Source organism: Cyclopterus lumpus, chromosome 12 (genome assembly GCF_009769545.1).
Source record: "Cyclopterus lumpus isolate fCycLum1 chromosome 12, fCycLum1.pri, whole genome shotgun sequence".
In the NCBI taxonomy this organism is placed as follows: Eukaryota; Metazoa; Chordata; class Actinopteri; order Perciformes; family Cyclopteridae; genus Cyclopterus; species Cyclopterus lumpus.
In genome coordinates this window covers 7,826,435-7,842,280 of record NC_046977.1, presented here as the reverse complement: position 1 = coordinate 7,842,280, position 15,846 = coordinate 7,826,435, and the positions used below count along the sequence as shown (strand labels likewise).

The 15,846-nt window shown below is 40.0% G+C and overlaps 1 protein-coding gene across 1 annotated transcript; it reads right to left on the bottom strand.

Annotated features, from left to right (window-relative positions):
• Positions 1 to 2,514: 2,514 nt before the first annotated feature.
• Positions 2,515 to 6,001, bottom strand: LOC117740711 (uncharacterized protein DDB_G0271670-like). Its single transcript, XM_034547248.1, has 3 exons — positions 5,968 to 6,001; positions 2,847 to 3,500; positions 2,515 to 2,603 (listed from the first exon to the last, which is right to left on the bottom strand). The coding sequence occupies exons 1-3, from the start codon at positions 5,999 to 6,001 to the stop codon at positions 2,515 to 2,517; spliced, it is 777 nt and encodes a 258-aa protein (XP_034403139.1).
• Between the last annotated feature and the right edge of the window lie 9,845 nt (positions 6,002 to 15,846).

Below are 15,846 nucleotides of genomic sequence, written 5' to 3'. Positions count from 1 at the left end.
AATAAAACATTATGAAAATCACAATGTTCATTTTAATTCATGCCTACTGTAATACAGTCACACATTAATTGATGACAATGGGGAATATAGTTTTTTTTTTCTTCCTCTTTATTATTCTTTTGCAAGATAACAGTCAATAGTGAAAGACTAAGACCATACATTATTCTTGTTAATTTCTTCCTCATCAAAATAATGGGTCTCTTCCGAAACATTGCTTGTTGAAATAGTATTTGTAACTCTTTCTCTAATTCTTGGTGCCTTTTTAAACAATGGATTTGACATCACAACAACAGAGGGAATGTTAACTGACTCTAAAACAATCATCACAATGCACTCACTCATGGACACAATCCTTTGATTGTCTATTGTTAACATGTTTAGGCCAAATCGTGAAAGTATGTACATCTGTTTAAATGTACATGTTGATTATACAATAGTGCATATAAAAATTGTGCCAAAACTCATGAATTAATGCCCAAATAATAATCCAAGCCTGGTTCTCACTCGCGTCACCATGTCGGTGCAATCTTTCCAATTCATTCCTGTTATGATGACTTGTGTGGTTTATGGACTTAAGTAATAACTGTACTCTGCAAAACACACTATACAAGGGCTGTTCAGGGACAAAAGTACAGTGTGTTCTTTCCAGAGGTTTTCCATATCACACTCATTTCATTTGAATCATGTAAAGAGGGAGATTGTCCCCCTCATTACATATGTTATAGCTCTCTAAAGCATGTCCAGCAAAAAAGTTGCTGCATCAGTACCACAGTGGTAGTAGATAAATAGGGAGTGGTGGGCTCATCTGTACATAACTAATATTGAGCTTTAAAATCACTTCAGTTGTGTACACATTTTTATTAATCTGTGCAATTCATGTATTATAATATTGAATGGATAATGCCCGGTTGCTGTTTGTTTACATTAATAATATGACTTGTGCAACCCTGTTTCTCCTCCGCATGTGACTTGCATTAGTGTAATAAAGCACATTGAACATCAATGCATGTATAACAGTCTGACATCCATGATAAATGTCCAGTTGATCCAGTTGATTAATGTGGACATTTTACAAGCATCCGTGTTAATAAATTGGCACATGTACAACCTGCTCTGCATGTGTCGTCTCAGATCTCTCCGTCTGATCTGTGTGACTCTGTATGTCTAATTAAGGGACTTAGTTTCTCTTAGCTGTTGCATCAGACTGTACAGCAGATGTTTTGCGATTGACCCCTGACCTCTGACCTGTTGCCTTGGTTTCCACAGAAACAGAGATAGTCTTTGTTGGATGCTTCTTGTCTCATGAGAATCTGCCCGGTACAATTAGAAACCCCACAATGCCAAGGGGTGTTGCTGCGGCTCTTTCTTTTGGCCGTCAAAACAGTGGTGTGCAATATTTTACAGACGAGACTACATGTGCACGACTTCATCTGATGTGCACACTGCACTTGTCACTCTTCACTGCCACTCAGATCAACTGAGCTCTACTGCACATTGACACACATGGTGTGTGCAGAGAAATAGTGTTTCCCGTGTGTAGAATTTATTTGTAGTTTATAGGCAGTGCACAGATCTAAGTACACACGAGTATCACATTTCAAAGTACATGTTACCTGAAATGAGTAAATCAGTATGTTATGTTATATCAGTTTGTTGCAAAGTAAAAGCACAAATTATATTAATTAATTAAGTTCCCACATTGTTTCCCCCGTAGATATTAACGTCACATCTTGTTCACTTGCACATGTATGTATCAATACCTTCTGTTTTGGTATGCAATCAGTAAAGATTACAATTGTTTATGAGTTCATTTGAATAAAATTGGGAAGAATTATACTGCACGTTGCTGTCCGTTTCTCCATTTTATTTATATCAACATGTACTATTACGAGTATCAATATTAACAGTAATAACAGTAATGCCTTTGAGTCAACCGGCGCTCTCAATCTGGTCCTATGGTCCTCCATCCTTCTTATCTGGTCCTGTGGTCCTCCATCCTTCTGGTCCTCCATCCTTCTGGTCCTCCATCCTTCTAATCTGGTCTTGTGGTCCTCCATCCTTCTGGTCCTCCATCCTTCTCATCTGGTCCTGTGGTCCTCCATCCTTCTGGTCCGCCGTCCTTCTCATCTGGTCCTGTGGTCCTCCATCCTTCTCATCTGGTCATGTGGTCCTCCATCCTTCTCATCTGGTCCTGTGGTCCTCCATCCTTCTCATCTGGTCATGTGGTCCTCCATCCTTCTCATCTGGTCATGTGGTCCTCCATCCTTCTGGTCCTCCATCCTTCTCATCTGGTCCTGTGGTCCTCCATCCTTCTCATCTGGTCCGTCGTCAAGGAGACCCTGGATGTTGCTTCTTATGTCATGGCCCCCGATACTTGAGTAAAAGAGACTTGGAGACTTTTCTTAAAGTTAGTCAATATTTACCACAAAGAATTGAAATTTTCGAAATACTACTTTAGGATTTCTTTAGGATTACGCTAAAAGTTGTTTAGGCATCAAATCTGTGGTCAGTTTGTCAAGATTCAGCCTCCTTAAAAATGTACTTTGATGATTTGGTAGTTTGATTGTAAAAATACTTCACTGCGTCCTCCCGTCCCTGGGAGTCTGGACTCACAAGTCAAAACTCCAAAGCACACAACTGGGGGCGGAGCTTCTCAGGATGTTCCTCAACAAAACCTCTGCTACAGGATGCTACCTATTGCCAACCCCGCGAGAGGGAAGGCTGTCTGGTGCTTTATCAGTCCTGCCAGACATAAAGGTTTAAAATCCGGCAGCAAACAGGCTGTCGGTCTCAATCCGAGTCGCTGTCCTCATCCCACTGCTAGTGTTTTCTGTGTGAGGCCTGACGTGGAGGACGAAGACTCCCCGTAGTCCTCTTCTCTGGTCCTCTTGATGGAGATCCGAGGCCTGACGTGGAGGACAAAGACTCCCCGTAGTCCTCTTCTCTGTTCCTCTTGGTGGAGGATACGAGGCCTGACGTGGAGGACGAAGACTCCCCGTAGTCCTCTTCTCTGTTCCTCTTGGTGGAGGATACGAGGCCTGACGTGGAGGACGAAGACTCCCCGTAGTCCTCTTCTCTGGTCCTCTTGGTGGAGGATACGAGGCCTGACGTGGAGGACGAAGACTCCCCGTAGTCCTCTTCTCTGTTCCTCTTGGTGGAGGATACGAGGCCTGACGTGGAGGACGAAGACTCCCCGTAGTCCTCTTCTCTGTTCCTCTTGGTGGAGGATACGAGGCCTGACGTGGAGGACGAAGACTCCCCGTAGTCCTCTTCTCTGGTCCTCTTGGTGGAGGATACGAGGCCTGACGTGGAGGACGAAGACTCCCCGTAGTCCTCTTCTCTGGTCCTCTTGGTGGAGGATACGAGGCCTGACGTGGAGGACGAAGACTCCCCGTAGTCCTCTTCTCTGTTCCTCTTGGTGGAGGATACGAGGCCTGACGTGGAGGACGAAGACTCCCCGTAGTTCTCTTCTCTGGTCCTCTTGGTGGAGGATACGAGGCCTGACGTGGAGGGTGGAGACCATGGTCGTTTCTCAAAACGACTTGTGTTTATATCTCTTATACATGTGTTTTTTATTAATTTATATTAATTTTATGTTATTTATATTTCTTAAATATATTGTATTACTTCATAGTTAATTTAATATGAATAGAGGATTATCCATTTATTAGTATATGTATTTATAACATTGTCATGTGGAGTTACTTATTCACACATTACATGCTAAATATACATATTACATAACATTAAGTAGACTGTTCCAGTTTCAATAAAGGCTTATTATCTCATAATGAAGAGGTCTCTGCAGTAGCAGAGGTTCACCAGAAGAGAGCAGCATTGCACTAGTGTGCACACAGTATTCATCTCAGAGACAGGAGTTCATCATGACAGGAACTACACAGAGTGGACACAATAACATGGACTCTCTACTGTAAAATAGGAAATAATGTGATGGCCATGCAAAAATACAATATTTGCAATCCTTAAAATGATAAGCCTGTGTTGAGGCTCACTTTTATTTCAACTCTTTATGAGGCCTTTTAAAATAAGATTTTTAAATCAGCTAAATTGTCATCTTTTAAAATATTCACTAATGCTTTTATTGTATTTGTATCCCTTTTTTGGGGGGCGCTTAGTTATCAGTGTATTGCCATTTGTCGTGTTTTGCTGTTTAATTCCAGTGGTAAGAATTCCTCCTTTTACTCATGACTGGACTTATTTCAGTATATATATATATATATATATATATATATATATATATATATATATATATATATATATATATATATATATATACATTATTATTATTGTTTTATATTTTATAACTGTTCTATATCATCAGTCTGCTTGTCTGAAAGTTCAATAGTAGTTACCCATATCCACATACATGACCAGTGGTGGCACACAAGGCTTCATGCACAATAATAAGCACGTTTATATTGTTTTTTATTTGTTATATTTGTAACTAAGTAATTATTTGTATATATATATAAACAAATGTGTATGTGATATTAAAATGTTGTAAGATGATATCACATTCTTCACTTTGACTACTTATTAATGGATTTCTTGTCACTTAAAGATACAGCACATACAGTACGTCAGTGTGGCGATGTTTACAATCCTGTTGTTTTGGTTGCAGTGTGTCAGGTCCTTTGGCTTTTCAGCACTCTTCAATGCACCTTATCGATGTCATCAATATGCTGGTAGCAACATGGTAATGTGTGTAATGAGATTCAAAGATTGTCATGGCTCTGTACATCTATACATATATAAATGTGTAGTGGCACACATTCATCTGTTCTGAATATATTTGCTATTATCCTTTTTCGTCATTATTATATTTTGTCCATCCTTCCCATCACATCACTGGCATAAGCTATATATTTAGAAAATAATAGTATTATCAAACCCATCATGTTGTACATATATTAACTAAATGACTGTAATGTCAATTTAATGTTTTATTAAAATTATTTATTATTCAGAGCTTCTGCTTTGACAAACTAAGGATTATAAGAACAACTGTTCCTCGACCAGCCACTAATCTTCAGAGTACGGTATGTTTATACTGTATTTGTTGTTAGTGCTTTTACATTATTGCAATAGAAACCACTTATTTTAATGAAACCCTACTTGTACATTTGACATAATAAGCTCCTCAAATCAGCTACTTCATACTCGTATATGCTGTTGTTGTCCCTAAAAATAAAAGTGTTTTTGGTCTCTTGCTGCTTTGTTGTGTTTCTGCCTTAATCCTCCAGCCGCATATCTCTGTTGGATCTTGTGCATGGCAGCAGCTCATTACAGACAACCAGGAGCAACAAAAGCAAAATGAGATTGCGCTAAGCTGATTTCAGATTTAAACGGAGCAACTCAAATTTGTTTCTCATTTGTGAGGCTGCCCATTTTACAAAAACAAAACCATCTGCCTGCATCTATTAGGTACTCTTGAACATGTCGTATTGTTTTTCACAGGGTTATCGTAACTATAGTTAGTATACGTAGGGACATGTATTTTCCTCACTCCCATCTATACATTATTCCAAAATACATTATAGTATTGTTTCATTAATGTTCCTAAAGGCCAAAAACATGAAGGTTTAAGAACATAATTGACTTAATGTGTCACCATAGTCACGTTTCTATTCTTTTTGATACTTTTATAAACCCTTTTGACACACTTTGATATTGAGAAAACTATTTCTAAAGCACCTTAAACAGTGATTGGAGCCATGGCTTTCTTAGCATCTCATGTTCACATTGTTTTCAAACCTGCCCAGTTTGAGGGTTGGCTTTGGATCCAGATTCCCACCTTTCAAAAGCATAAAGAATTAGTTATACATATTTTTTCTATTTCTGATGGGTTGCGCGATTGTTACATTAGGAGCCATAGGTGGTCTTCAGCAGGTTCTTATCTGACACACTCCTCCACTTTCTGCCATTGAGCGAGCGGTCAGTCCTCACTGTGGTGGTGCTGATCATCCGGAGGTGGAGGCATCCTAACCAGCTCTAACTGCACAAGCACTAATTATACCAGTAACACTGCAACAACACAACCAGGAGGACACACTCTTGGGTTTTAGGTGCTGCTGTTGTTGATCATGACCTGAACACCCTGAAAAAGATATTAAAGATAGGATTTTACCAGAAACAGGTGCACCAATCAGCCTATTTACAACGCTTATATTATCATCCACGAAGGAGAGAGAAGATATATCTAGGAAGGCAAATGGTTTTAGTAGTTTAAAACAAATATAAAGAAGGATTCTGCTGAAACACTAATGGCATCTCTTAAAGTTTGTTTTGCTTGATTAAGTCAGATATTGCAGCAAGCTATTGGTAAATTCTTTCTCAGAATATTTGCATTTTAATCCTAAAAAAAAACTGATACTAGATTATTGGCATAATTATGGCCAGAGTGTGCGACCCTGATAATAGTGTGGGATACCATGAATAAAGCGAAAAGGCACCAGTTCTCCATTGATTCCGCTGTATGTCATTTCAAAGGGATAGGGAAGCATTCCTGAGTTGCAAAAGCTCAAGTGTGTCTCACCTGTATGCCACTTGTTGCATCATGTTACACAAGTTATGGTAAATAACTGGTGGCTTGCCAATTCAACATGTTTGGCTTTGTGCTCATGAAACAGTTTATGCGAGAATGAATTGAAGGTCCAAAGTGAAGCAAACGTAAAATACTAGCATATTTTGAAAAAGTTTCTTTTCAAATGGAATTAAGGTGAACATAAATGTTAAAAAGATAAATAGAGGCATTTCATTTTTAAGACAACAAACATAAATCACACAATGGGACAACACCAGAAAGTCCAAAATAGTGTGAGATAAACAGAAACCAAGTGTTACACCTGAGACCGGGGTTAAACAGATAAAGACAAAAGATGAAAGTATATTGTAAACAAGGAGTAAGGCATTTATGAATGCATGCTGATGAAAAGAAAAAAGTATTCTCTGCCCCAGTAAGTTCTAAAGACATGAACAATATAAACCTTTTAACTTTATAATATTTTCTTTGGTTGTTTTTGCGTTCCATATATTCAATACCACCCATGTAGTCCATTTCTAGTGAATATGGGGGATTAAATAAAACAGTACATCTTCTTTAGATGTACTTGAGTGTTTGAGTTACTGTTTATTTAAGGATTATCCATTTAATTCACATTTTTAGAAACAACCAGACAGGTGTGGAAAGTCATGGAAATCCATGATTTCTTGCAGGTATAATGACATCAATGAAAATTGGCTTATGTGTCATATTCTTTGTGGACAAAACACACAGATATGCAACACATATTCCTAAACTATAAGTGCAATGTTACCCAGTGAGCACCTGATACATCCATTACGATAGCATCTTTTTTCTTCCAGTGTTGTTCCCTCTTGGCAGTACAATTATCCAACATCTGGGCTTTCTAATTTATGAAAGCAGGACAACAGGCCTTTGTGGCTTATTACAATACACTTCACTAAAACCTGGCTATTTTATGTGCAGCTTGGTACTAATGATAAAGCAATCTCTCAATAATACTAAGTGATGACGGTGGGGGGATGGGAAGGAAAAAAAATAATTTGCATAATGGAAAAATCAGACCTAATCTACTCCAGAACTACTGCATGAGATCTTGGAGACAGGGAGGGTGAGAAGGAGGAACGCAGTGGATGAGCCTTTAAATCTGAGAATCCAACTGGAGCTCAAGTCTCTTAGCTCAATCCTTAAACCTCTTTGAATGCCCGTTATTTTACAGCAATCCCCAAGACAATACTTTGGCCTCCGACAATCCCCTTATGGAAGCATATAGCTTTCAGGTTGGTCTCATTTTTCCATAATGTGATGAAGACACGTGTGAGGTGGCAAATCCTGTGCCACCTCCTAAACTCCACATGCTGATGTTCTCTACTGGCCAACAGGGGGCAGTGTTGTTTACTTTCCTCTGGCATGGGTTCACTCCAGATGAACAGTTGTTAAATCGAAGATTATGAAGTTCATAAATAGCACACAGACAGTAAGAAAAGTAGAGAAATGAAATTGTTAATCATTAAATCTTAAAACAATGCTAACATGTATGTAGATAAAAAACAATCTTCTTCCTGTTTTTGTTGGCCAGAAGAAATCCAATATGATTATCATGTAATTGATGATGGGCATAATCTGCTTTTTCTGTATTGTGAAATTTCTTTGTGTTATACTGAAGAAAATATTGTCTTCAGAAGGCTGTAACTTTGGAAGATAAAAAATATTGGTCTGACTCAGTGCTAAAACCTTATGTATTTGTTATTCTTTTACTAAGTAATATAATTTTGTCCGCTATGACTCACAGTGCAATGGAATCACTTCACGGCACAGTATGGACAAGTGTACCTGTGACAGGTTTGAAGACACTCTCAGTCGACGCTCTTTGCATGCAACCGTTGGTCTGAAATTGGAATAAAGTTGCCATATGTGTCAATAGACAAATCCTTATGTCTGATAGATTTATTGGCAAAGAATCTTAAAATTGTTAACATGTTTAGAAAATTGTCAACGTTCTTGTTCATGACCGACTAACTGACCACATGATTTCAAGGGAAGGATTACTTTCAGTGGGGCGTTTCTGTAATCGTGGGAACCACAATGCAGATGTTTAGATCACAAATTACTGAGGCTGGCGTGTCTTCAGTTACACCTGTCATCATGGCAACCGCTGTTTCCATGGAGACAGTCCCTGTCGCTAAATGTGCCTTTTAAAGTTTTTTATTTCTCCACAGATTTATGACCAAGGGTATTTCTTCTGCACAAGCTTTACAGGTTGATGAAAACAGCATATGGGCGCGTGATTTAGAAAATTATTGATTTGTGTTCACAGCTTATACTCAGAAGGCCCCTCCTGTCATCAAACGTAAACAGGGCATTATCTCCCATTAAGCCGCTGTATAAAGAAAAGAAAGTTATCATCTAACTGGGAGAAACAGAGAATAAACACACCGGAGCAGAGCGGCTCTGTTCTCCCTTCCAGTGGCCAAGTCGAACGCTGGAAGGTGACTGCTGAAGAACAGGACAGGAGGCTGTGGCTGAAGACAAGTACTGCATGTGTTACTCAGTGAAGATGGAAGAGGAAGCAAGTGTGTGTGTATGTGTTTGTCATTTTCAGGTTAGCATCTGTGTGTGTCTGTGTGTGCGTCAGCTTGTGTATACTCTCCTGGTAGACCAGCTTATATGTCATCTGTCCAACGTGTGTGTGTCGCTCATGACTGTCTGTCTGGCAGCGTGACAACGCTGAGCCCTCGTGAAGCCGCTTGCCTCTCTGTTGTGGCTCCTTGTTCTTGGCCTACTTTGGGAGAGGTGAATTTAGGGCAACTCGAGTCTATGGGTAAGGGGATTAGGCCTCCAAACACGCTCCTCTCCAGTTTGGGATTTCGCCCTGATGCCAGACACTTAAAGTCTGTCAGGGATTAAAATAAAGAGAGAAGTAAGAGCGGCGTACATTGTGGTGTGCGTGGGGAGATGTTTTCAACAACAAAAAAATGGGAGAGGAGGGGCAGGTGGTGATTAATAAATGAATAAGATGTATGGTGGTGATATGATCTGATACATCAAGGCATCATTTGTTGACCTATTTGCCAGTGGCGCGTGCCATGATGTCAGTCCGTATGTTTTCAAGGGATAAGACACAATAGTAAAGAAGCTGTTCTTTTAATTTCCTTTGTATTAGTGGATGCTCTCTGCTTAATTCAGTGGTTTAGTTAGGAAATGGCTCAGGTCTTTGCCTAATATCATTGGCTTCCCAGTTTTTCTGATTCAGGAAACAAGAGCAAAGTCCTTGAATTTGACAGGAAGAAGAATCAAAGTCCATCTGACATGAAGCTCAAGCTTACAAAGTAAGCATATTTGCCAATGTGTTTCACTGACTCTACTTAGAATATTCCAGTAAAATCATCTGCATAAAATGACATTGTTGTTAGTCTTTGCTGAAATAATGTAGTATTAGTAAATAATCTAAAAAATAACAACAGGTGCAATCAGCAATAAAATAATTAACATGTATGTTGCACAAGAGAGCAAAGTGGCACGCCCTCTGAATTATTTATTAGAATAAGAGCATCAGGTTGAGGTATTAGTGTTCCTGAACCTCTTATTTGGCTTTCAGAGGGGTCTGTCTTTTCCTTTGTCTTGACAGGGTAGGGGTGGGGGTCCCTCGACCCCTCCACCCTGCGTCTGGAGGCTCCTCCAGGGTAAGAAGCCGCTGCTCCATCACGCTCCTCCAAGAAAGTGGGTCATGAGTCTGAGACTGTGGGATTACCCACAGTCAGGCAGGCGTGTGCCGGGCCGCCTCTTATCCGTAATGTTTAGACCCCCACCCACACCCCCTCCCGTCAGTAGAAAAGAAAGGCAAAAAAACACATGTCGTCCACCAGCCCTTGGTACACAAACATCCATCTTTAGCCGTAAGCCTGTTAGTCTAAGACAATTGAGCGCTGACTCGCAACGCAGCATGGCCATCACTAATGGAGTGCTCAACTTCCTAAAAGTCATGGAAAAACACATTCACAACAATAACACTTGAGAATGTAAACAAATAGAAACGAAAACATTGGCATGTCACCCTGAGGATGACGGGGTGATCTGTACAGTTTCCCAATAAGCTGTTTTCTAATTTACTGGATTCCAACCAGCTCAGCAATAATGCAATCTAATAGCATGACCATGATCAATGCTCGCTTTTAAACAGCGGACCCTGTGTTACTAATGGCATGCTGGGTGTCTGCTATGCTCTGACATGGAGTATGATTAATCAGCAAATAAATTACTAATAATAAATACATTCATTTTGCAACAGTGTGACGACATCCATCATTCGAAGTGACTGTTTCCTTGTACGGCCCCTAATCAGTGTCCGTCTCTCGACTTTCCACCTACTGATGGCGAAAGAAAGAGGGATACGTCAATGGGGGACTGTGGAGACTTTGAAAGGTGGATACGAAGTCAGATGTAGCAAACGGAAGATGGAGTTGAGGTATTGGTGGATGAGAGGGTTTTAGAATAAAGTAAAAGGTTTAAGCGTAACACAAAACAATACTCTGTTGTGTTTGGGAATTGGGACGGATTCATGCTGCAGAGAAGGAACTACAATTCATCTGCTCCTCTTATGGTCCAGATTGGGGGTCTAGCTCACTCTTGGAGGGTTCATCAGAGAGAGAGAGAGAGAGAGAGAGAGAGAGAGAGAGGGGCGGGACAGGGATTTCAATAAGACTTCAATTATGAGCATTCATTGCAAAACATGACCTCCTTAAACATCCAAACACTACATTAAATTGAGCCACGGTGTCTCATTCAAATTCATTAAGTCTTTGTAATTAGCAGTTTTTAGTTAGGCCACATATGGGTATCGACATGCATAAATAAAAGATATGGATTTACAAAATGTCCTACCACACAAGACAGTAATATTATTTTGTTATTTTGTCTGGCACTTGGTTGAAATGATGCCCTCTGGATGGTCCACGATGATAAATATTTTTGACAAAATCATGCTTTGTTAAAATATTTCCTTCTTCGCTCATTAAATCTACCAGTGATTTTACGCAGCACCAAACAGTTAATATAATAAAGCCCCAAATTTAGAATTCAGCTTTCTGTTGAGTGTTCCAATTATATCTATATAAAAAAACATAACCTGCTTTAAATGTGTCACCATGATCCCGTAGTGTAGGACAATACTTCTTGCTAATTATTTTGACAACAAAGTTGCTTTTTTCACAGTGAAACATAATAATAAGACTAATAAGGCTCAGTGGTCATCATCAGTGTTATTACTTACACAAAGAAATGTATCCTAAACTGTGGACTAACAACTACAAGATGTAGTCGTGAGCACAATTCCCATTGAAAAAGAAAACATTCAGATTCAGACAAAGCATCAGAGCTGCAACTACAACATGTTTTATTATTTTATTTAGTCATATTTTATTAATTGAATGTACCTGTTATAATTCAAAGACACTTTGACCTATCCATACCGGACAGGATTAGAATTCACAAGGGAAAATACTTAAGACAAATGGTTTATTTTGTCCTTTTTTGTTGTTAAAAACCCAAATTCACAGAGAAATTACAGAGGATTTAGCTCATTGTCCCCGACAGCTTTAAGACAACTAGTTAAATATTTGGAAATATTAATTGGTGTTAAATTTGATTCTGTTAAATAGTCTAGCTCAAACCCTTGGCCGTGCATCCTTGACCACGTAGTTGCCTCTTTTTGATCAAAACATTTCACTCTGCAACACAATAACAAATATCCCATCAAGCCTTTCAAAGCTGATTAGGTCTACATAACTTACTTTAAACCAGTCCATAGATGTAAAGCTCATATTCCTGGTAAGCTCTTCAGAAATCTTCATTTTCTGTATTACGTATTTATACAAAAATATAGCACCTGCAATCCAAATAGACCCCACAGTAGGCCAACATCTGTAATGACAAGCTAAGTCAAGCCTCAACTCGGCCTGAAAGGTTTGAACTCTGACCTTGCAGGCATTATCTGCCTCTGGGGTGGCTTATCAAAGCTCTAAAAAGCTGATATTTCCCACCCAGGACAAAGATGGTTAAAACACAACGTAACCAGTCGGGTCCCAAGACAGTGCGTCGGGACAGAGTAACAGCACCCCCCCCATATAAATGGATGGGCAGTTGTTGGCCTTTATTGTCTGAGCATGAAACTAGGGACACATGTTGGGTGGTAAAAGTGTCAAGGCCTGACTGAGGGGCCATTGTATTGGTTTCCAGTGGTAGCAGTCAGGCTTTGTTCCCTGGGTTGTTCATCATTAGCATATCAATATTCAAAGGGTCTGATGCGAGGCAGAGGTGGCAGCCTTTTTAGCCTAGAGTAGACCCTCATGCACAAATAATGAAACCTGCATTAGACTCTTAAAGGCCAGCTGTTGAGTTAAGCCCATAATAAGAAGATGCGTGATGAATTATAGAGCTGATTTTTTTAATCACAGCTGGGAAGATTTCTACAATTTGTGTCTTTTTTTCCCTCATATTTCCAAGGATCATTTCAAATGTCTTGCAGAACACATGACAGTGTTTTGAACCACTTGTCCAGTGCTCTCGGGTGAATAACAAAGGGCTAAATGGTTTCACCCATTCCAACCCACCAAACCTCCCTCCCCTTCCTCGACTCAAGCCATCTGACCCTAAGACTGGCAGGCCGGGGGACAGTTAACCTTGTGTGTTATTGTGTGTGTGTTGGAGTGTGTTGGAGGGGCAAAGCCACCAGAGAGTGTCGGTTACTCCGAGGGCCAAGCGGAAAAGCGGTTGGGCAGTTTAGCCAGCTGCTGGGGGAGCGAGCCACGGCTGGCCTGGTCAGTGAAACCTTGCCAGATGGAGCCATTTTAAAACAATGAGAGCTCCTATGGTTAAAAACTAGAGGCTGGTTGCTCAGGGGACGCAGAGGGAGGGCCTTTATCTACAGTATCTACAACCGGTGGTTGGGGTTGAAATATCTACAAATATTCTTTGGGTCAGCAAACTTAATTCCTTAAAGTTTTTTTCTGTTCTAAATACCTTTGTTGACTTATTTGTCTTGCAGCCTCTGAATCAGACCTATCTGACAATCTAAGGTTAACAACTTTTTCTTAGTTTTCCAGATTCAGAAGTCATTCTCCTGCCGTCTTTGACACCATATCTTGCTAACTATTTCTTTCTCCAGCTCCTTCTCTCTCTCTCTCTCTCTCTCTCACACTCTTTCACACACTTGCTCTCTTCCTCTTTCTCTCCAGACAGCAACAGGCTGAGGTGTCCCGGGACCACTCCGCTTAGGAGTAACCAAGCCTGGGTAATGAGGTGTGTGATTGGTCCCCTCCCTCTTGAACAAGGCCAGTCTTTGGAAGACATGATTGATCATGACGGCAGAACAATGGCAGCCCGGTGTCAGAGGGGTGGCATGGGTGCACATGGACCCCCCGCGGTAACACTCTGTCACCCAGCTCAGCTGTGCAAAAGCAGCTACAAACATACACGGCATGTATGCACTCGATGTGCACAATTCGGGACAGCACAGCTCACAGAGGCACTTGTGGACATAAGCAAGCATGTAAAATGAGAGGTACAAACCGAGCAAGATCACGTGCTTCAATGTGTGCATGATAAAAGACAGCACATTGTAAGACTACATCATTTCAAAAAGAATTCTAATAATATCGCCCTTGATGATGTAGATTCTGAGCTTATTGTGAAAAATGTTCATTCTTCTACACATATTTTTGTCAATAAGTTAAGATTTGTATTCCAGAAAACTGTTCATATATAGTTAATGTTTTGCTGATTTAGCAAAAGTGCTGCACTTGAAAGGTGTCCATGTTGGGATTTTTTTTTCAGTCAATGTTAAAATTATTTTGCAAATCACAGTCTGAACAAAATCCAACATTTTCAGATGACAGAATTACACATGACACAACGTTCCCTCTAAGGTCTTGTTTTTGTTCATAGCTGCAAAGAAAAAGATGTGGTGGGGGGTCTTTGCTACAATTGAATTTGTTGTGCAAAAAAAAATCAAATATAAGCTTAGATCATATTATATTATATCAAACACAACAGATCTTAGTAAAGATTTGTATTCGATAAACTATTCCATTCTCTTTTCGGGTAAGTGCCCTCACTTGAACAGAGATTCCATGTGCAGCATCTCCTTTTGTTCTTTTCAAGTAATTCTTGAGGGCCGAGGCTTGTCTCCGCCACTTGTGAGCCTGTTGAACCTGCTCATATTCAACATCAAAATCAAGGTCTATAGAAGCAAAAGGCAGAGTCTTTATGGAGGACCCTTAATGGCTGATTGCAGCTGCTATCTCAAGTATAGGACCCAGGTGTGTTAACACTCTTACCAATTTTCTGTGATGATGCTTTAGAAAAACAGTATAAAAGCCATGGCACGTTTCCGGGTTTGGCTCTTTATGATATTCATGCCAGCAGGCCGAGGATGCTAGAAAACAAAATGTTTGTATTGGCTTTAAAGGAGTGGCATCATCAAAACCAAATTCCAAATGCGTTTTTCTTTTTTGCTCAGTTTATTCCTCGAATTCCTTCTTTAACACAACTTGGTGATGTAATCAATCATTTTGATGTTATAGTTTACCAAACGTAGTGTTTGGAACATTATGAATACCCTATAGCTTATGAATGTATCTTGCATTCTTTGAGATCCTAATTTAAAAGGTTTGCTTAGTTCACACATGTCCAGTGAGTTAGAAATGGAACGGCAAATACTCTGTTGTCACATGAAAGGAAAAGCAAAGCAGTCCTGTTGTTGTGCTTGTCGTCTAAGCTCCTTTGATGCCGCATTGGCTTTAGGTTACTGTGTACATGCTCCTTTCAGATTTACAAACACTTCTCACTTAATCTGCGTAAAGATCCACACTGACTTGTTGACCTGAGATTACTGCACTTGAAAACACCCCAAAAATGTTGTGTGCTATACTCATCCATGAAAACAAACATTCACAAGACATTGTTTTTTAAAAAACACGACATTATGTGAATGTAGTGGGATTGCTGGATGGATAGAGGGTGCAAGGTTGGTGAGGTAGAATGAGAAAAGGAGAAAAGGTGGTTGTTTTGGAGGCTAATTGCCCCGAGTGGACTAACGAACAGCATAGGTCTAATTGGCTTACACCACTTGAGGGCTCGCGTGCTGGGCGAGCAAAATTGAATCAAAGCTGTAGGACTACGTCAGAGTAGTTTTGTGAGTTGTGGTGATAATTGGCACGGCGTCAAAGGAATGAAGCATGGCACTGAGCCAAATACACTCGCAGCTCTGCGCAAGCGCCTGAATTGACATTTTACAGGAACGCATA

Excerpts from the sequence above, each read along its gene's own strand:
- LOC117740711 (XM_034547248.1), bottom strand. The coding sequence starts at position 6,001 with ATGCCTCCACCTCCGGATGATCAGCACCACCACA. Across the intron at positions 3,501-5,967 it reads GGATGATCAGCACCACCACA|GCCTCGTATCCTCCACCAAG; the intron begins GTGAGGACTGAC and ends CCTCCACGTCAG. Across the intron at positions 2,604-2,846 it reads GGGGAGTCTTCGTCCTCCAC|ACTCCCAGGGACGGGAGGAC; the intron begins GTCAGGCCTCAC and ends TTGTGAGTCCAG.